Consider the following 20,781-nt stretch of genomic DNA (forward strand, 5'->3'; position numbering starts at 1 on the left):
AATTTGTAGTCCGCCCTGCAGGGAATTGATTCACCACCCACCGCAGCGCCCAAATACTCCTACAATAGTGCGTGCACCAGGCCAGGGTGGTTCACCGCAAAAACAATAAGCGCCCGCCTGACCGCCTTTATTTTCCCGTCCAGGAAAGGGTCAGCCAATGGACGCCGGGCCGGGGATAAATCCTCTTTTTCCCCCAACGGAAATTTTTGCCGTTTGTTGCCCAGCCCAGGATCTCCATAAAACGGCAGCTCCTCCACCGACCCGAGCGCCCCGCCCCACCCCACTAGGCCACTATCAGCACACAAAATTTCCTTTCCTCTTTCCTCTTGTTGCCTTGCCCCGGTGCCTCCCCACCGGCCACTGGTGAGTGGTGACGGCGTCGCGGCAACGCCGTCAGCCAGCCAGGGACCGAAAAGGAAAGCCAAAGTGGAGGAGGAGGGGAAGGAGGGCGAGGTCGGGTGGGTGGGCGAGGAGGGAGCAGCAGCCAGCTACGGCCGAACCCTACACCGCAGCGACCTCACCGCGCTTGCCATTTTTGGTCAGTCTCCCCTTGCCGTCCTGGCCAGATCCCCTTCCTCCTCGCGTGGGTGGGCTGGGGTTTTCCACTTTTCGCCCTCTCCTCGCCGCCCCAATTGGGATAACAGTACCCACCTTTTAATTTAATCATCTCCCCCTCTCCTCCTCTTGTGTTCGTTCCGCAGGCCGGCTGATCGGAGGAGGGAGATTTTTCTGGTTTGGTTGGGTTTTCGATCGGATTTGTGGTGGGAGGAGAGGAGAGAAGAGAAGAGGAGCGAAAATGGTGCGGGGGAAGACGCAGATGAAGCGGATAGAGAACCCGACGAGCCGGCAGGTGACCTTCTCCAAGCGCCGCGGCGGCCTGCTGAAGAAGGCCTTCGAGCTCTCCGTCCTCTGCGACGCCGAGGTCGCCCTCGTCGTCTTCTCCCCCCGCGGCAGGCTCTACGAATTCGCCAGCTCCAGGTAACCCGCTCCCGCTCCCCCTCCCGATTACGCTACTAGTTAATTCGCCTTGTCTTTGTTTACTATAATTGCTGCTTGTTTCCTGGTTGGGGCCGGAATGCGCGTGGGAATCCCACTAGTTTACTCTCTCGCTGCGAGAAATCCGACGGATCTTCGCGTGCCCCCCTGCGCCAACTCCTGTAGCGGCGCAGGCGCACGCAGCTCGCCGGCCACTGCCCAATGGGGGGCGGAAGCCCCTCTGCTCCAGTAGTCTCCTCCGCCCGTGATGCGCCGTTCCCATCCATCCACTTGGCCCATGGCTCCAAGTTTCCCCACTCCTCCTGCATATCGCTGCGAGAATCTTGCCTCGGTTGCAGCGAGCGCGATTTTTATAAACTGATAAATTCCTGTTCCGTACGTCCTGCTATCGCTGCGAATTGGGCTAAACTTTAAAGTGCCTTCAGGATGGAAGGACGATTAGCACATGTAGCCCACTCAATGCCCTATTGCCTATTGGCCTAATTTTTTATCAATATGGACGTACTAACCAATAGAAGAATTAGGGATGAAAGGGAGTAGTACTACTATGGGCCAGGCTAGAATTACCGGACGCTATACATGCTTTGTCGTTGCTGCTAGAGCTAATTTTCTGTTCAGAAACGAAACCGGTGCATGCGATATGGTGTACTTGAACTGTATGGCGAGTACTTTTTTCTACTCATGGTCAGTTACTCAGTTTGCTGTGGAACTGGCGCACCAGCATTTATTTTTCCGTTGTTCACTCTAGTTTAAACAGTTTACACCATGGAGCAGAAGTTAAACAGAACATTTGCCCCCAAAATAAAACTAAAAATGAAACTCGACATCAACCAGTTACCCAGTGGCGCACGGCCGCCCAGCCTGCCACCCACGTTTTAGCCCTAGGCTCTGCAGTGCGTGTGTCTGGTGGTTTCCTTTTAATAAATTGACTGGTTTTGTTTTAAAAATTAAACAAAACAAAAATCAGCCTTTAATTTACTAAGAATTGGAGTTGTGAGCAGATTCAGTTTTTTTCCTCCCCCAAACGTGTCATTTTGTATTAAAGTAGAAGAACACTGCAAAAAATGGCACAACAGCTTAAAGGGACTGAAAATGTTGTTTGGATTTTGGTGCAACAAATACAAATTAATTAAAGTTTTGGGGCAGTGAACTTGTCGTGAATATGTGCTTTTTTTGCGAGAAAAATGTGCTTCTTTGACATATAAGGTGTTAGTGTCGTATGCAGGAAACAATAGCTTCCTGTCATAAGCCGAGTCAAGACTAAACTTGCCAGGCTTCCACAATATGGTTTCTAATTAAATTATGCAGCTTTCTTAGATAAATTAACTCACAATTTTTTTATTAGCAGATATTTTATGGTTTTGTCCGTAGGTAACAGCCATACCAAAATCAAGGCAAACAATCACTATGATTGTAGGGCGTCCACTATTATTCAGATAAGGCAGATCATGGTCGTAGGGTGACAACTGAAAACTAAATTAGTCATGGGGCAGATTTTGCAGTCCCCAGCCGTAGGTCACAAAAGAACCAATTATGGGCTAATCTAGATAGTAGATTTATTCTTTTCATTTGAAGCACAATACATGTTCTGAATTTTGTAAGTGTAGAAATATACAAATTTTCTGCCGGTGCTGATTGCATGCAATAACAAAAAAAAACTTTTGCTTTTGCGCATTGGAAATAGAGAGGTTGTTCCTTAAACTGGATCATGTTAGGAAATATGCTACTTGTATTTCCAAGTGTCCATGGGACAATATACATACATGTACATGTGTGGTAAATAAGCAGGAAAGCACTTATGCAATGGTGATATTACACGACAAATAGACACAATGAACACCCTGCCCCCTCAAACTCAGGGTGGATCCACACCAGTAGTTTCGAGAGATAAAAACTGTGTTGTTCTAGTCTGGGCCTTCGTAAAGACATTCGCCCAATGTAACATGGAAGGCACATACTGAAGAGCAATTACCAAATCCTACACACCACACTGCACGAAGAAAAGCATCAACACCAATATGCTCAATGAGCTCATGCTTCACAGGGTCGTGTGTAATACTGAAATCACATGTATTGTCTGACAACAGGGGGGCAGGTGTAGTAACAGAAAAAACATAATATAACCATTGAGAAAAACATGATAAGTAGGCCTGAAGTTGTAACAAACTTGAGCGGGGAAGAAAAGATGGTGATAATTGCTGCCACAAAGATATAGTAGAATGCGAATAATGGGAGTAAAGAACCGACTCAAAATATGGATATGATAGGAGATATCCGGATGAGTAACAGCTAGATAGACAAGTCTCCCAACAAAATGACGATAACATGTTGGATTAGACAGGGGTCACCATTAGAAGCAGAGGTGAACATTGAGCTCCATGGGATTCTCAACAATACACTCATCTGTAAGAGAATCAAGAGTGAGGAGATCCTGAATATACTTTTCATGGGACAGGTAGAGCAAAACTCAATCCCAAGAAAGTAGTGAAGAGGGATCGAACATAATAAAGTGCTCCCTAAGACTAGCCATAATGGGTAGTAACATAGAGTAGTAACATGCCGATGTTACTACTCTATGTTACTACCTCTATAGTGGGGAGTAACATATGTGTGGTAACATGCAACACTTCATTTATTAGTCTATAGACTCATCTTACCTTGATATGTGTGATGTTACTCATACTAGTAGTAACTAGCTATGTTACCACATGTCTCTCTTTCTTCATTTATTGCTTGCCACATCATCAATTTTATCTAGATATATGTGATGTTAATACCTATGTTATTTCCACTATGGGTAGTCTAAGACGTGTCTTCACAAAGGTAATGTACTCACGGTCATCACCAGTGATGATCATGTCATCAATATGTAGAAGAGTCCGACCATGAGCAGAAAAGTGGACAAACATTATAGGATCATGAGCTGTCGTCAACAGAGTAGTTGTAGTCACCATCGAGGCGAAATTCAAACCAAGCACAAGGGGCTTGCTTAAGGCCACATTGAGAGCGAGGAAGATTGGATACCATGCCATCAGGAACATAATACCCATGCGGTGATTGTATGTAAACATCCTCACACAACTCACCATTAAGAAATTTGTTCTTAACATCACGCTAAGCTACAAACAAATGGCAAACAGAGGCCACAACAAGAAGTGTCTGGACAGTTGTCATATTGTCCACATGAGCAAAAGTCTCATCTTAATCACGACTATGCTCGTGCTAAAAGCCACAAGCCACAAGACGAACTTTGTAGCGCTCAAGAGAATTATCAGAGTTAGTCTTAACCTTGTAGACCCACTTACAAGTGATAGGGCACACATGGGGAGAAAGAGAAACAAGATTCCACGTGTTAGTGTGCTCAAGACAGCAATCTCCTCTGCCATCGCAAGCTGCCATTCAGGATGAACATCATCATGATAAGAAGTTGGCTCAAGAACAACTACAACAGAAAAACCATAGGAGTCAATGGTAGGGCGAGACCAATCACAAAGACCATAAGTCGGCTGAGAAGATGTAGATGGCACACCAGTAGACTGATCCACTACACGTAGATGACAACTATAATAGTGAGGAAAAGAGGGAAAAAATTGTGGAGGGGCCACCAGAGTAGACTCGGGTGATGGAGACAGAGAATCCACCGGAGATGAAGGTGCAGAATCATGCGACAAGGAAGAAGAGGAAACCCTAGGAGATGGCGGTGTCGGATCTGCAATAGTGAAATGAGTAGGAGTAGGATGGTGGGGCAAAGTGAGGAAAGAGATATCCTTCACCGAAAAGGTCGAGGAACATGGGTTTGGGTAAAAGAGAAGAAAATCATCAAAATTCACATCTTGAGAAATACGCATCCTATGATTGACCGGGTCCCAACAACGGTAGCCCTTATGGTCATAATTGTGTCCTAAGAAGACACATTCGACAGACTGAGCAGTCAATTCGGTGTGTTCATGGGGGCAAGAAGGCATAGCAAACATAACCAAACAAACGAAGCACCGAATAATCAGAAAAACAATAAAAAGGCACTTGAAAGGAATGCCACCCTGCAGAGCAACTGAGGGCTGAATGTTGATGAGATTGGTGGAAGCGGGAATGGCCTGAACCCAAAAGGAAGTGGAAGAGATATCCTCCACCGAAAAGGTCGAGGAACATGGGTTTGGGTAAAAGAGAAGAAAATCATCAAAATTCACATCTTGAGAAATACGCATCCTATGATTGACCGGGTCCCAACAACGGTAGCCCTTATGGTCATAATTGTGTCCTAAGAAGACACATTCGACAGACTGAGCAGTCAATTCGGTGTGTTCATGGGGGCAAGAAGGCATAGCAAACATAACCAAACAAACGAAGCACCGAATAATCAGAAAAACAATAAAAAAGGCACTTGAAAGGAATGCCACTCTGCAGAGCAACTGAGGGCTGAATGTTGATGAGATTGGTGGAAGCGGGAATGGCCTCAACCCAAAAGGAAGTGGAAGAGAGGCGCTATCATCTCACACAATCCTTCTCAAGAATAGGTGATGCTTGCGCTCATCCACACCATTCTGAGTGCGAGTACCAAGACAAGAGAACTAGGCAAGTGTACCATGCTTAGCGAGGACACCACACAACTCCAAGAGATATACTGTCCAATAAAGTCAACACTAAACACGCAAATAAGCATAGATAGTGTGGTCCATGGCAACAAAACACTTATATATAGAGAGAGAACCTCACTGCGAGAATACCTAAAATAAAACCAAGTGTAGCGAGAGAAATTATCTATAAAAATAATATAGTATTGTTGGCCCTCTTTCGAAGTGAATGGAGCCAGACCACATACATCTAAATTAACCAATTCAAAAGGGCACTGAGGCATTGACTCACTAGTATGACAAGGTAACTGAATCCGTTTGCCAAGCCTACAACCCTGACACTCTAAAGAGACATCTCCTGAGATAGACCCAGAAGACTTCTACGAACTAAAGATGACAAAAGAGGACCATACAGATATCCAAGTCAATGGTACCACTGCTGGAAAGAGTCGGTAGCTGGTGTGACAGATGTAGTAACTGGCGATAGTGGTGGCAATAAAAGGAACGTGAAGCCAGTCTAACTCTCTAAGACCCTGAGGGCATAGCAACGAGATCCATTCCCAACCAGGGTGTGCATGTGATGATCCTGAACATAACAAGAATCAATGTCAAGAATGAAGTGATAACCAGAGTCAGTAAGTTGACCAGCGGAAAACAGGTTCATGGTAAGTCGAGGAAAATGAGCTACATCGGGCACAGAAAAAGAAGAACTAGTAAGAGTGCCTCGACTAGAGACATAAAAAGCAGTACCATCAGCTGTGAGAACATGAACATGAAAATTGAGAGATCTTAGAGAGGACAAGGTGGAAGAATTAGAAGACATGTGAAAGGATGCTCTAGAGTCTAGAACCCACACGGATGTACCTGACTGTGTAGGCGGTGGTCGCTCAATGCTAGAAGCATCAGTCATAGAACCCGCAACACCGGTTGAAGAACCTAAAGCGGCAAGCAGACACTTAAGCCTCACAATAAATTGCTCAGTCAAAGTGGTGGCTAAGGATGTCGAAGTAAAAGCACGAGTCCCAGAAGAAGATGTGCGCCCCTTGTTACACATATGCTGCTTAGAAGTAATGACACGGGATGACCATCCTTGCAGTAGCCATAGTGAGGATCAAAGCAACCCTCACCACCAGGAGGAGTGTAGAGGCATGACGGAGCACTGGAGCGAGAAAGATTCAGTGCAACAAATGGCGTAGCAGGGGATTGAGCAGCAAGCAGAGATAGAACCTCAAGTAAACCAACACCATGAATCCCAGTCCCTCGACATGTATCTAAGAAAGCGCCTCCATAAGACAAACACGACCACAAGCTAAAAGATGTGCACACTGCAGCTCAAACTCCTTGCAGAGTCGAGACAATAACTCGTAGACACGCTGAAACTAGTCTGACCGCACAACCTGCCAACACTGGCAAGAAAACAAGGAGTAGTGCAAAGAGAACTGAGGTGGTGCCAGGTAGCAGAACTATGTGCGTAAAAGTCATCAACAATGAAGTCACCCTGCTGAAGAGCATGCTCATGTCAGACCACAGACAGGTATACAACATCACTAGAGGGCTGGTAGCGCTATTAAAGATGGGTCCATATCTTGAAAAACAGTATTGAGATCCATAAACTCAAGATAAATTGAGGTAGAACACTAGAACTAATTAAGAACAAAAGCAACACAAGCATCATCTTCAAACCACTTGAGTGTAGGCTGCCATCTCACGGTATATCGGAAGGGCAATAACAACATCAACAATAGCCTTGGCACCATCTCTGTCAACCTGGGAAGCATCTTGGCAAATGCCCAAGGCGTCAGTGGAGTAGAAGCCACAAGAGGTAGGGCGAGGCGAACAGAGAATCTCGTTCGAAAGTGCGCTCTAGAGACAAAGGACACACATATGCATGCATATAAAGGCAGCAAACTCGATCTAGTTAGTATACCATACAAAATAACTGGGCAACAAGTGGTGGCGACATAGCCTTGCAACAATGGCATTGTACCTGCTTTCTTTCTTGTTACTAAGGTTCAAACAACCAAATTACGGACCTATTTTTTTTAGTATGTTTCCTTCATGTTTGGTAGTTTGGTGGACTTTATCTCCCATGGACTTGTCACAACAAGTGACACCAAATTGAGATAATTTCTATTGAACTTATGATCACCAAATGCAATACTAGATATCTACCACATGGAAATTATGAGGCTCGTCATATCAATCCAAGGAGTCCAAGATCACCTTCATCAGAATGCATTTGCAATTGGCCATGAAATACTAAACCCCACACTATGAAGCCAACCTACGGTACGACCAAGGTCATATCCACGATCGTGTTACACACATTGAAGTCATGGAATTTGCCATAACTTTTCCATTTTAGCACCTATTTGGGCATGGTTTGTTTTCTTCGATTATTGACAAGTTAATGAAGAAATTGGGAGAGTTCTATTCACCTTCCAACCTTTCGATCAAAAGAGGGGAGGAGGATCAACTATGAAGTGGATTGACTTGTTCTTTAGACCGTCTCCAAGTGATAACTAATCCTAATCCAAGGAGCAACTCATTATCCCCCTCTGAATCACATCCAAAGGAATTTCGGGGTTGTGTCTCACCATCCATCTCCAACATCCATTTACGTCCTTGAAGGAGGAACAAGGAGAAAAAACTAAGAGAGGAGGTTGTCATAAACATCGGGCATGACCATATGGTCAGCGCCACCACCTTCATCGCATGCCACCGACATCATCATGGCCTCTATGATGGGTTGTAAGCTTGAGACCCTTGTAATGCAATTAATACCTAAGTAATTGTTGGTTCTAGGTTGAGGTTGATATATGTTATGAAATTTTGGGATTGGAGGTGTCCAATCCATCGATTTGCTTGGAAACATCTAACCCCCTTGCTGCACATAGAGTAGATAGAACTAGGTGTGAATTGGTAGGCCTCAATGTGTGAGACACTAGGTATCTTGAGTGAAGCACATTTCATGTGAGTAATGGCTATCTATAAACATAATGCCTTGTTCCGCTCCTTGTGACCTTAATCCTACTATGGCCGCACAAGTCGATAATGACCCTTCGGGTCAATTGTGTTAAGTTTGTCAAATAGATATTAGGAGATTTTGTGGCATATGGCTTTCTGCATGAGTATGGTCGTGATTACGATGGGACATTTCCTCCAAATTGACCACATGGCCACTATTTGCACCCTTCTCGCTATGGCTTTTGTCTGCCACTGGTTTGCATCTAAGCTTATGTCAACAATGCCTTTCCTAGTTCTAAGTTGCGTCAAGAAATCTACATGCAGCCACCACCATGGTATTCTATTACTAATGGCATGGTCCACCATTGTTGTCGCTAACTATATGGACAACCCCTCATGCCTGGTTCGAGCGCTTCTGCCCCTGTAGGCTCGCTACTGGTTTTTTGGTGAGTGGCTTCTGATGAGTGTTCTTTTTGTTGAGCTTCATGGACTATGCAATGCAACCAAAAGTTTGAACTGGTGGACAGGGCTAGGCAATTCACATACACACTTAAACACCCCCTTTCACTTGTGACGCGGAAAGTCAACACGTGGATAGGCTCAGAAGTATATGGCTCAAGAGACCAATACATGGACACAAAGGAGGGAAGAACAATTTTTGGATACATTCTAAAAGTCGGGACTTGAACTCAAAGGCCTTGGGCTCTGATACCATGTTAAGCTTCATGCACTAGCCAACGGAACCAAAAGTCTAAACTGACAAAAAGGCTAGGCAATCCACATATACACTTCAACACTTTCTACCAGTGTCCCCTTCTCCTTCGGCCTCCTCTATGATGATATTTCTTTCTTGGCTTTTCTTGACACACCTGTAGCTACTGTATTGCCTTGATCCATCCACCCCACTGTGTATGCACGTACTTCTGTTGACCCGCCGACATCCCCATTTTGTTTGTCACTTAAGGCTTCCCTAGCTCATATGTCTCTTGACTCTTCCCTGGTGGTCCCCCTCCTATTCTTCACTAGGACCGTTGTTTGCTTGTTGCCTCAATTTTCTCCTGACACGCCTTCCTCTCCTCTCTGACATATCGCCTTCTCAGATAAGCCATCTTCTGCTGATGAGCTATCTTCCTTGACTGCTTCATCATCCTCTGCCGGTGATGCACCGCCGCCTCCTACCCATGGTTTCCATGCCCTCACGCCCGCTTTTGGTCGTTGATTGCTACAGTTTTTCTGTCATCGCTCATCTCAAGCCAAGTTTTCTTATGGTGATGTTATTCCTCCCGAATGGCCTCATATGTTGGTAGAGGAGATTCCTGCTTGAAAACACTGGCATGTGGGGATCTTGTTTCCCTTCCTCATGTTCTGCCCAACACTAGTGAGTGGGTCTACAAGATTAAGATTCACTCTAGCGGTTCTCTTGAGCTATACAAGGCTCATTTTATGGTTCATGACTTTCAGTAGGTGCAGTAGGTGCATGGTCATGACTAAAATGAGACATTTGCTCATGCGATTCACATGAACACTATTTTTGTACCCTTCTCGTTGTGGCTTACGTTTGCCACTAGTCTGCCCCTCAACATGATGCCAATAATGTCTTTCTTAACGTTGAGTTGCATGAGTAGGTCTACATGCATCCACCACCTACGTATTTCCTAATGCCGTGATGCGTTGTCTTCGTCGCCTTAAATATGGCCTTAAGCAAGTTCCTCGTTCCTGAGTTGACCTCTTCTCCTTAGCGATCACTGCTACTAGTTTTTCAAAGAGCAATCATGAACTTCCGCTCTTTTTCCGCCTTTCCTCCCATGGTTGGGCTCTTCTCGATGTTGATGAAATGATCATCATTGGCGATGACTTTGAGTAATACAACTTGATACTCCTACTGGTTTCACCACACCATGATGTTGCACACTTGAGCAATGTGACTATGGAGACAAGTCATGAACGGTTAGATGAGATAAAATAAGTTAAGGGGCTAAGTGAGAAAGCGGTGACAGTTTAGAGTGTTTAAGTGCAATTTCTTCTACTACAACTACGCATTGGAAACAAACCTAAAGATTCAAGCTTAAAATTGTGGCAAAACCAATGCTCATACTATGTCAATTTTTTTCTTTTTTGCAAGACTAAATTTTAATTTTGACTTTGACCTACAGTTTTATTGTGAGCACTATGATCAAATCACAGCTATGTTGTATATTTTTTTAGTTTCTTGCTACTATGGTAAAATTTTCCTTTTTTTGTAGGATTAAAGTTTAATTTTGATTTTCCAAACCATATAGGTTTTATTGTAAGAATTATGACCAAACCACAACTATGTAAAATATTTTCGTATTTCCTGCAAGGACATAATTGTGTGGCAGATTTGTTATTTTGAAAGAACATGAGGCCTTAAAATGTGGTGAATTTTCTGCAATTCAAACTGAATTCTGTAGAACATTATCGTTTTCAGAAATTTACACTGGAAAATTTTACCAGGGACGACCAAAACCATAGTGTTGAGGCTGGGCTAAGGGTGCATCACACTACTCGATAGAAGTATTGGTCCTACAGGAACGACTCTACTATGTATAGTGGGATAAGTAAATTATTCTGGATTTTTTTTTTGCGGGTGGTAAATTATTCTGGAATTGACAACTGACTAGCCCTAAAGTATACCTTTGCAATCAAGGCCGTCGTGTTGTACAATTGCACTACCTTTTCTCATTTGTCCAACGACTGGACTGGCTTACCGGCAGTTGGACAGGTACACAATGTTTGCTGAAGAATGCAAATCAAACAGACTAACATTATTTTGAATACTCACTCAAAGAGAAGGTCCACAAATAAGTTTAGTGAATCATAAGCCCATGAGGTTTGAATTAAGATATAACACAGTCGTTGTGTTTTTGTCAAGACATACACTTAATTCTACACAAGTTCTAGGCTACTAGGTATTATATAGGGGTACCAACTTATTGCATATATCCAAAAGATAATCGTAGGTAGATAAATAGTTGATGTTCAACTCTGTTTTTCATAAGTACTGTATTGTATTTCTATCAAGATCATCACAGCAAGATAGATAAGGTGAAAACCCCTCATGAGGTGTAGAACGGTTTCACGCGTCCTTTACTTTATCTATATTTATGACACCAATGAAGGGAAACACACATCATTTTTTATGTCAGTATTACATATTTAATGCCTTGTGCTTGTCTAAATTAACTGTTGTTACTATATCATATATACTTTACATTTTACATTTTACATTTTAAATTCCAATTCAGCATGAAGAACACAATTGAACGTTATAAGACAGTCACAAAGGATAATATCAGCAGACAGACGGTACAGCAAGATATAGAGGTACATAGTTCTGCTTGATGTGCTTACTTCACATTTGGTTACATAATTTCAATTTGGAGATACTTATGTAGCTAAATGGTGAGATATGGTGTATTAACTGAGAGATTAAACTAGTCAGCAACGCAGCACTGAGAAGCCTACGTTTGCAATGCTTGATTTGGTTTGCAACCATTTCCCAGCTGATGATGGTGCTACTGAAATGTGAAAACCATCATGGACTAAAGCAGCACAGTTCAATTAGTATAGCTGACATTTAAAAGCAGATGATACGATAGTACGTTCTAGCAGTTATTTCATGTTTGATAATACATAGTACTAACTTAGTTCAGGTATTATCCTTTTGACCTCAACTGCAGAAAATAAAAGCTGATGCTGAGGGCTTGTCAAAGAAGCTTGATGCTCTTGAAGCCTGCAAAAGGTAACCACTTGGGCTTTCCAAGAGACTGCTATCCATGTAACTAGCCAAAACTGAGTTGTCACCATCTGGTATCACTGAGATGCAGCAAACTTTTGGGTCAAAATTTGGAAGAATGCTCTATTGAAGAACTGCAAAGCTTGGAGCTCAAAATTGAAAAAAGCCTTCTAGGCATCAGGGCAGTGAAGGTTAGCACAGTATGAAAGAGTAGTAAAAATATACTATCTGTGCGCATAAGATTACACAACCATGTAATGGTGCTTAATTGTCTTTCATGGCAGACTCGGCGGTTTGAAGAGCAGCTCTCTACGTTGAGGCAGAAGGTAACGTCGCTACCCCAGCAAACCTGAAACAAGAGAGAGCATGTGTTGTGTTCCTTACATGGCGTTGTTGATTTGTCACATGGACATGGAGCAGGAGACAAAGTTGCGGCAGGACAATGAAGAACTATATAGCCAGGTAAAGATGGATGGGCACTGAAATCACTGCCTGGTGGAATGAAACGGCCAAACTTACCATTACCCTGAACGCGTTCCTCATGACTCATGTGATATCCTATGTGCATCCCAGCAGAGATCACCCGTCCTATAAATGATGCGTCTCTGATCTGCTACCCTGGTTAACCTGTGCAGTGCCAGAAGGAACAGCACCTTGCGTTGGCGGCGCCCCCTGCTCCGGCGACCTTGGCGGCGCCCCCTGCTCCGGCGACCTTGGCGGAGCAGAGCCAGGACGTGGTGGATGTGGAGACGGATCTATTTCTTGGATTGCCCGGCACCGGCCGCTCCTGAGATTCAGGCAGGCTGACAACGCTTGAGAAAAATGCCCAGAATAAGCTGGCAATGGAGTTGCAAGCAGCAGCAGCAGCAGGCAATGGATGCGTACGGCGTATAGATATAATATAAACCCCGTGCAGCGGAAACCTCGAGAGTACATACATGAATTAGTTCTTGTTGCTGATGTTTCCCCGGGCTCTGGCTGTGCTGTGCCGATGTCTTGATGAGGAACGGAGCGTCCGCCATCGATCCTCCGGAGAAGGATGGCGGAGGTGGGCGAAAGGATATTTATGGTGGCACGCAGGCGAAGGAGCAGGAGCCGGCTGCCTCTTGGGCGCGCGACGGAGGTGTTGCGTGGGGCGAAGCAACGTTTGGATTTTGCGTCTGGTTGCCAGCTCCCTCTGCACTTTCATGGTCGGCGACGAAACGTGTCGGGCGCGCAGAGGAACGCAGCCCCTCGTTTCCTGTCCCGTCTCACTCTGCGAGTGGGAAATGTGAAGGGCTTCAGATCGATACGGCTTTCTATTGCCGACGTTTCGACCTCTCCCCGGAGTGTGCACGCGTACGTGTTCCAGGAGAATCGATTTACTTTTTCTAAGCAAAACGACGAAACCTTTTTTCATCAGTAAAAAAAAAGACGAAACTGAGGAGGATAGGAAAGCTGAGCCAAAATTTGGAAATGGGCCTAACTGTCAGAATAGTGGTCGGTAGCCAAGCCTGACGAACCGGCCAGCGACCTCTTGTGAACCAATGCGGCAGAGATTCACATTCTACAAAACCCTATTCTTTCTCTCAAAAATGAAATAAAATAGAAAACCCTATTCTCACTAAACCATCAGGATTCAAGTACTATACACACCGGTGCTCGCATTTTTCTGAATTTAGTTCAGGCCTTTCGGTGATATGTGTTTAGTGTAAGGAGACGTCATCGTCGACTACGAAGGCGTATTCTCAAGATGATGTGCCGGCTCAGTCTTTTAAAGATGCTAATATAGACGAAACCTTTTTTCATCAGTAAAAAAAAAGACGAAACTGAGAAGGATAGGAAAGCTGAGCCAAAATTTGGAAATGGGCCTAACTGTCAGAATAGTGGTCGGTAGCCAAGCCTGACGAACCGGCCAGCGACCTCTTGTGAACCAATGCGGCAGAGATTCACATTCTACAAAACCCTATTCTTTCTCTCAAAAATGAAATAAAATAGAAAACCCTATTCTCACTAAACCATCAGGATTCAAGTACTATACACACCGGTGCTCGCATTTTTCTGAATTTAGTTCAGGCCTTTCGGTGATATGTGTTTAGTGTAAGGGGACGTCATCGTCGACTACGAAGGCGTAATCTCAAGATGATGTGCCGGCTCAGTCTTTTAAAGATGCTAATATAGAAGAGAATGTGTGTGCGTGCATGTGTTTTCATAGGGATGAGCGTTTGTTTGTATGAGCGTCCGTGTTTGTACTGTGTTCAAAGTGTCACCGATTTGCACAGACACAGTCGACCCTATCGAGCAATTGGGCCGCAGTACGCGTAGCTTTCTCCTTCCGGTTTTCGGAAGTCCCAGCCAATTTGTACCTATTTTGTAAACATTTTAGAAGGTTCTTGAACCGGTACTTTTGTTTCTTTTACTGGCTATTTTGGTTTCTGTTTTATTGTTTTTCATAAATTCAAAAGTTTCAAAAAAGATCAGATCTTAAAATATTGTTCCAAAATTACAAAAAAGTATTTGTTTTTAAAAATGTTCGGTATTTCAAATTTATTCATATGTAAAAAAAATCAATTTCTTAAAAAATCCATTTCATGAAAAATGTTCAAATCTTAATAATTTGTTTGAAAACTACAAAGGATGCTTGCTTTTTACCAAAAGTAGTGTGAAATTTCAAAATTTTGATATTGTTTATAAAAACAACATTCTTTCTCTCAAACATAAAATAAAATAGAAAGCCCCATTCTCACTAACCCAGCAGGGTTTGAGTCCTATACACCGGTGCTTGCATTTTTCTGAATTTAGTTCAGACCTTTCGGTGATGTGTGTTCAGTGTAAGGGGACGTCTTTGTCAACTACAAAGGTGTAATCTCAAGATGATTTGCCAGCCTAGTCTCTTAAAAGATACTCATATAGGAGAGAATGTGCGTGCGTGCGTTCATAGGGATGACCGTATGTTCATATGAGATTATGAGCGCCTATCTTTGTATTGTGTTCAAATTGTCATTGATTCACAAAGACACGGTCGACCCTATTGAGTAATTGGGTCGGTCCAATTTATTTTACCAGTATGCATACCTTTCTCCTTCTAGTTTTGGAAACTCCTAGCCAATATTTACCTATTTTGTAAACCTTCTAGAAGGTTCCTGAATTATATTTTTGTTTCTTTTACTGCCTATATAGTTTCTGTTTTTTCATGAATTCAAATTTTCAAACAAGATCATATCTTCAAAAATTGTTTGAAAATTACAAAAACTGTTTATTTTTTAAAATTGATATTTCAAATTTATTCATATTTCAAAAATGTTGAAAAAACCATTCCCTAAAAAATATTAAAATCTTAATAATTTGTTCAAAAACTGCAAAAGGTGCTTACTTTTTTTTACCAAAAGTAGTGTGTAATTTCAATTTTTTATCTTTGTTTATAAAATATGAACACAATTTAGAACTTTATTAATTATTCAAAAAAATGTTCAAATGTTCAAATTTTGTTTGAAATTGTAGAAAATGTTTTGATTATTATCACTTTTTTGTTCATGCTTTTAGAAAGCGTTCAAAATTTCGAATTTTGTTCACATTTTTACAAAAAAAAAGTTCAGAAATGCAAAAGAAACTAAGTTAGAAATTTTGTTTGTGTTTACAAAAATGTTCACTATTTATGTTCGGAATTTCATTTTTTGTGTTTATTTTTCAAAAACTGATTTGGATTTCAAATTTTGCTCATATTTTTTAAAAAATGTTCATTTTTTCAAATTGTGTTCAAATAATTGAAAATATATATTAAATTTACAATACACGATACCATGTACGCAACAGTATGCGACTGGGTGTCTATGATACCGTGTATAATACATGGTACATACTCCCTCTATCCATATATATTGGGCATAATGTGTTTTTTGAGGCTAACTTTGACCACATGTTAGAGCAATAGTATATGATAAGAAGTGCAGCGCTGGACGCAGCGCATCTGCACGCACGGCATCGACGGCGCGCGCCTCTTCACGATTCGTATTAGGATAAAGTGCTAGTAAGAGTAAAGCTGGAAGTTGGTTTTCGGCGTGCGATGTCTATGTGTATTCAAAGGACCAATCTGACAATACGTTCTGACACAAAGGATATACACTCCCTGGGCATGGACGAAGACGACCTTTGCAACCAGTACGAGAGATATGAGGTAATAGCACCGCAGGTCCTTGAACTTGTCATGCATGTGATGGTTAGGTCCTAAAACTTGCAAAAGCTGATATTTTTTGTCCTAGAGCTTGTCATGGATGTGCAAGTTTGGTCCTGGTCCAATCAGAACTCGCCAAGTGGAGTTAGCTGGGTTGGGCCGGTCAGCGTCACGCATTTTTGCAATTTGCCCCTGCCTTTAGCCCTTATCAACCCACAGTATACCCACCTGAATTAACTCTGTCGGCATATTCTTTTGGAATCTGGTCGGCAGCACACACCCCTCTACTCACCTCTCTCCTTCCTCGCTTCCCTTCCCCTGCTCGTCGCCGCCATCCAGCTCGCCGCCATGGTATCTTGGAGTGATGGATCCAGCTCTTCGTCGGACGGCTACTCTATCACAAGTGTGGTTAGTTCGTCACTATACCTCAAGCATATAGGCTTGTAGAAAAAATGAGGAATTTTGCTGACAAGAATATGTTTTAGGCCACTAATGGATCTCCCACTGTTCAGGCCAGCACTGTTACTTTAACTGAGCTCAATGAGGATCAGGTTTAGATTTCTGAAGACATATCAAACGATTTGCTGACACCTTCTGATGGCATGACACTCTCTAGTTCAGAACTTGTGCTCGGTGACTCTTCTGTTGGTGTGCATAAGAACAGACGGGGGAAATCCAAAGCTCCAATCATTGTCTCACAGGTTCGTCGCAGCAGTCGCTCCAACAAGTATGATGGATTTAAGGTGCCTCTTATCACCGACAGCAAGGCCAAGACTTCTAAAGTTAAACCGAGGGTGATCCCAAGTGTGGCCTCTGCAGTTGTTATAACTGACATGTCTGAGGAATAGGATGCTGAAGTGCCCCCGCCACTGTCAATTACTGAGATCCAGCAGATTGGATCCCTCCAATGCGCCATTCCTCCTGAGGAACTTTCAGAAGATGTGCTTCTTGCTGATCTGGAGGGTGGTCCTTCCAATGCTTAATTTCCCTTGCTTTTTTACTTTAGCTTTTAATGGTTCTACTTTCGAACTGGAACATACTTTGTTGGAATGTCCGTGGCCTGAACTCAGACCCTAAACTTTTGGCTCTATCGAACACTATTTCCTCTAGTGGTTGTGCTGTGATTTGCTTGCAAGAAACCAAAAAGCCTATTATTGATAATATGTTCATTAAATCTTGCTGTCCTAAAAGATTTGATAATTTTTCTTACATTCCTTCTCGTGGATCCTCTGGAGGTATTGTAACCATTTGGAACAGCTCCATTTTCACTGGCATGGTACTCATTGAAGAAGAGTTCGCCGTGGTAATCAAATTCAAATCCACACAATCGGCCGAAGAATGGACTCTTGTGAATATATATGGACCCTGTCAAGGTGACCCTAGAGTGGATTACACAAACTGGCTATTACACCTAAACATCCCTACTGCTGAAGATTGGCTCCTAATTGGTGATTTTAATTACATTCGAAGCCCTGCTAATCGCAATAAACCAGGTGGTAACATCAATGACATGATTACATTCAATGATTTTATTCGATCACAAGGGCTCATGTAATTACCAATTAAAGGCAGAGCGTATACCTGGAGTAACATGCAGCAAGAGCTTTTGCTAGAACAACTAGATTGGTTTCTAACCTCCACTATTGGACACTGTCATACCCAAACACCATGGTAAAACCCCTTGGGAAGCCAGTTTCTGACCACATTCCTTGTGTGGTCACCATTGAAACATCTATACCAAAAAGCAATCTATTTAGGTTTGAATCTTTCTAGGTGCAACATCCAGGGTTTATGGAGCTTGTTTCTGAAGTTTGGAGTAGATCAGTCAATTCACCAAATGCTGCCACAATCCTCTGCCGAAAACTTAAAATGTTAAGATATGAACTCAAGCACTGGAGTAAAAAGATATCAAAACTTACCATTGCAATAGAAAACTCAAACTCCACACTGGCAGATCTTGATGCTCGAGAAAATAGAAGGGCTTTATCAGTGCCGGAATACAACTTCAGGATAATCTTAAAAAAAGCACATACTTCGGTTATTAAATTATCAAAAGAAGTACTGGAAGAAGAGATGCACCATTCGCTGGGTTCAATTTGGAGATGAGGATCCAAAATTTCTTAAAGCCCTAGCTTCTGAAAGATACAGAAGAAACAACATAACCACACTTCGGCTTGATAATGGTGCAAATGTGGAAGATCATGCTGGAAAAGAGGCCCTCGTCTACCACACCTACAAGGACAGGCTTGGAACTTCTGGTAACTATCAAATGAAATTCGATCTTCCTAATATCATCAATAAAAGAGAAGATTTGGACCATCTTACAGCCCCCTTTTCCAAACAAGAAATTGACGTTGTCATCAAAGAAATGCCAGCTGATAGAGCTCCAGGTTCAGATGGCTTCACGGGACATTTCATTAAATCTTGCTGGCACATCATCAAAGAGGATTTTTATAGACTCTGTGACCAGTTTCATGAAGGGACTTTAAACTTAGAAAGTATCAATGAGGGCTTCATCACATTAATACCTAAAGTTTCTTCACCGGAGACAGTTAATGATTTTCGGCCTATCACACCACTAAATTGCTGCCTCAAAATAATTACCAAACTCCTGGCTAACTGCCTCCAAAAGATCATTCTCACACTTATCCATCGCAACCAATACGGTTTCATCAAACGAAGAACTATACAAGACTGTGTTGCTTGGGCCTTCAAATATATCCACCAGTGCCAAGTCTCTAAGCAAAAAATTGTTCTACTCAAGTTAGATTTTGCCAAAGCCTTTGATACCATTGAACATGGTGCTATGCTCGAGATTATGAAACATATGGGATTCAATGACAAGTGGCTTTCTTGGATCAAATCTATTTTCTCCTCTGGTAAATCTTCGGTGCTCCTTAACGGCGTCCCAGGCAAACAATTTTTATGCAAAAGTGGGGTACGGCAAGGAGACCCCTTGTCCCCCCTCATCTTCATCATTGCAGCCGACCTCCTTCAAGCTGACATTAGTGACGCGTTCCGACAAGGGAAGATCCGTCTACCTTTTGATAGACAACGACAACACGACTACCCAGTTAGCCAATACGCTGACGACACAATAATTATCATTCTAGCATGTACAACGCAAGCACACACAATGAAAGGAATCTTAAATGACTTTGCCACATCCATTGGACTCAAGATAAACTTTCACAAGTCGACCCTTATACCGATAAATTGTGAGGAAGATCTTACAAATGAGCTTGCCAACATTTTCGAATGCAAGATTGGCAACACGCCTTTCACATACCTTGGCCTCCCCCTGGGAACTAATAAACCCTCAATCGAAGACCTAATGTCGTTGGTCTGCTCTGTTGAACAAAGATTAACTTCTACTTTGTCCATGATGTCATATGGAGCCAAACTCTCCTTGTTAAATACATTCATCACCTCACTTACATTTTTTCCCTATGCACACTGAAATTTCCACAGAAAATCTTGTAGCTATTGGATAAGATTCGTGGAAAATGCCTCTGGACAAAGAAATCTGAACAGGGGGAGAAATGCAACTCCTTGGTCGCCTGGGATAGGATTTTCCGCCCAAAAGATAGTGGAGGCCTTGGGATCATCAACTTTGTTGGGGAACGTAGTAATTTCAAAAATATTCCTACGCACACGCAAGATCATGGTGATGCATAGCAACGAGAGGGGAGAGTATTGTCTACGTACCCTCGTAGACCGAAAGCGGAAGCGTTAGCACAACGCGGTTGATGTAGTCGTATATCTTGATGATCCGACCGATCCAAGTACCAAACGCACGGCACCTCCGGTTTCAGCACACGTTCAGCTCGATGACGTCCCGCGAACTCCAATCCAGTAGAGCTTCATGGGAGAGTTCCGTCAGCACGACGGTGTGGTGACGATGATGATGTTCTACCGTCGCAGGGCTTCGCCTAAGCACCACTACGATATGATCGAGGTGGATTATGGTGGAAGGGGGCACCGCACACGGCTAAGAGATCAAGAGATCAATTGTTATTTCTTTGGGGTGCCCCCTGCCCCCGTATATAAAGGAGTGGAGGAGGAGGAGGGCCAGCCCTCTCTATGGCGCGCCCTAGGAGAGTACTACTCCCACCGGGAGTAGGATTCCACCTTTCCTAGTAGAACTAGGAGCCCTTCCAAGTAGTAGGAGTAGGAGGGAAGGAAAGGGAAGGGAAAAGGAGAAGGAAGGAAGGGGGCGCCCCCCTTCCCTAGTCCAATTCGGACCAGCCCATGGGGAGGGGTGCGGCCACCCTTTGAGGCCTTTCTCTCCTTTCCCGTATGGCCCATTAAGGCCCAATACGGATTCCCGTAACTCCCCG

At 43.2% G+C, this 20,781-nt stretch overlaps 1 protein-coding gene across 3 annotated transcripts; it reads left to right on the top strand.

Annotated features, from left to right (window-relative positions):
- Positions 1-261: 261 nt before the first annotated feature.
- Positions 262-13,266, top strand: LOC119304135 (MADS-box transcription factor 50-like). Of its 3 annotated transcripts, none has more exons than XM_037581298.1 (8): positions 262-538; positions 702-978; positions 11,801-11,879; positions 12,236-12,297; positions 12,383-12,482; positions 12,576-12,617; positions 12,712-12,753; positions 12,927-13,266. In XM_037581298.1, exons 2-8 carry the CDS (start codon positions 797-799, stop codon positions 13,080-13,082), a joined length of 663 nt encoding a protein of 220 aa, XP_037437195.1. In that variant the 5' UTR covers positions 262-538; positions 702-796; the 3' UTR covers positions 13,083-13,266. The 3 variants fall into 3 exon arrangements, with proteins under 3 accessions (XP_037437195.1, XP_037437197.1, XP_037437196.1); XM_037581300.1 differs by having other exon boundaries at positions 524-583; XM_037581299.1 differs by lacking the exon at positions 262-538 and having other exon boundaries at positions 590-978.
- The last annotated feature ends 7,515 nt before the right edge of the window (positions 13,267-20,781 follow it).

Source organism: Triticum dicoccoides, chromosome 5A (genome assembly GCF_002162155.2).
Source record: "Triticum dicoccoides isolate Atlit2015 ecotype Zavitan chromosome 5A, WEW_v2.0, whole genome shotgun sequence".
NCBI classification, from domain to species: domain Eukaryota; kingdom Viridiplantae; phylum Streptophyta; class Magnoliopsida; order Poales; family Poaceae; genus Triticum; species Triticum dicoccoides.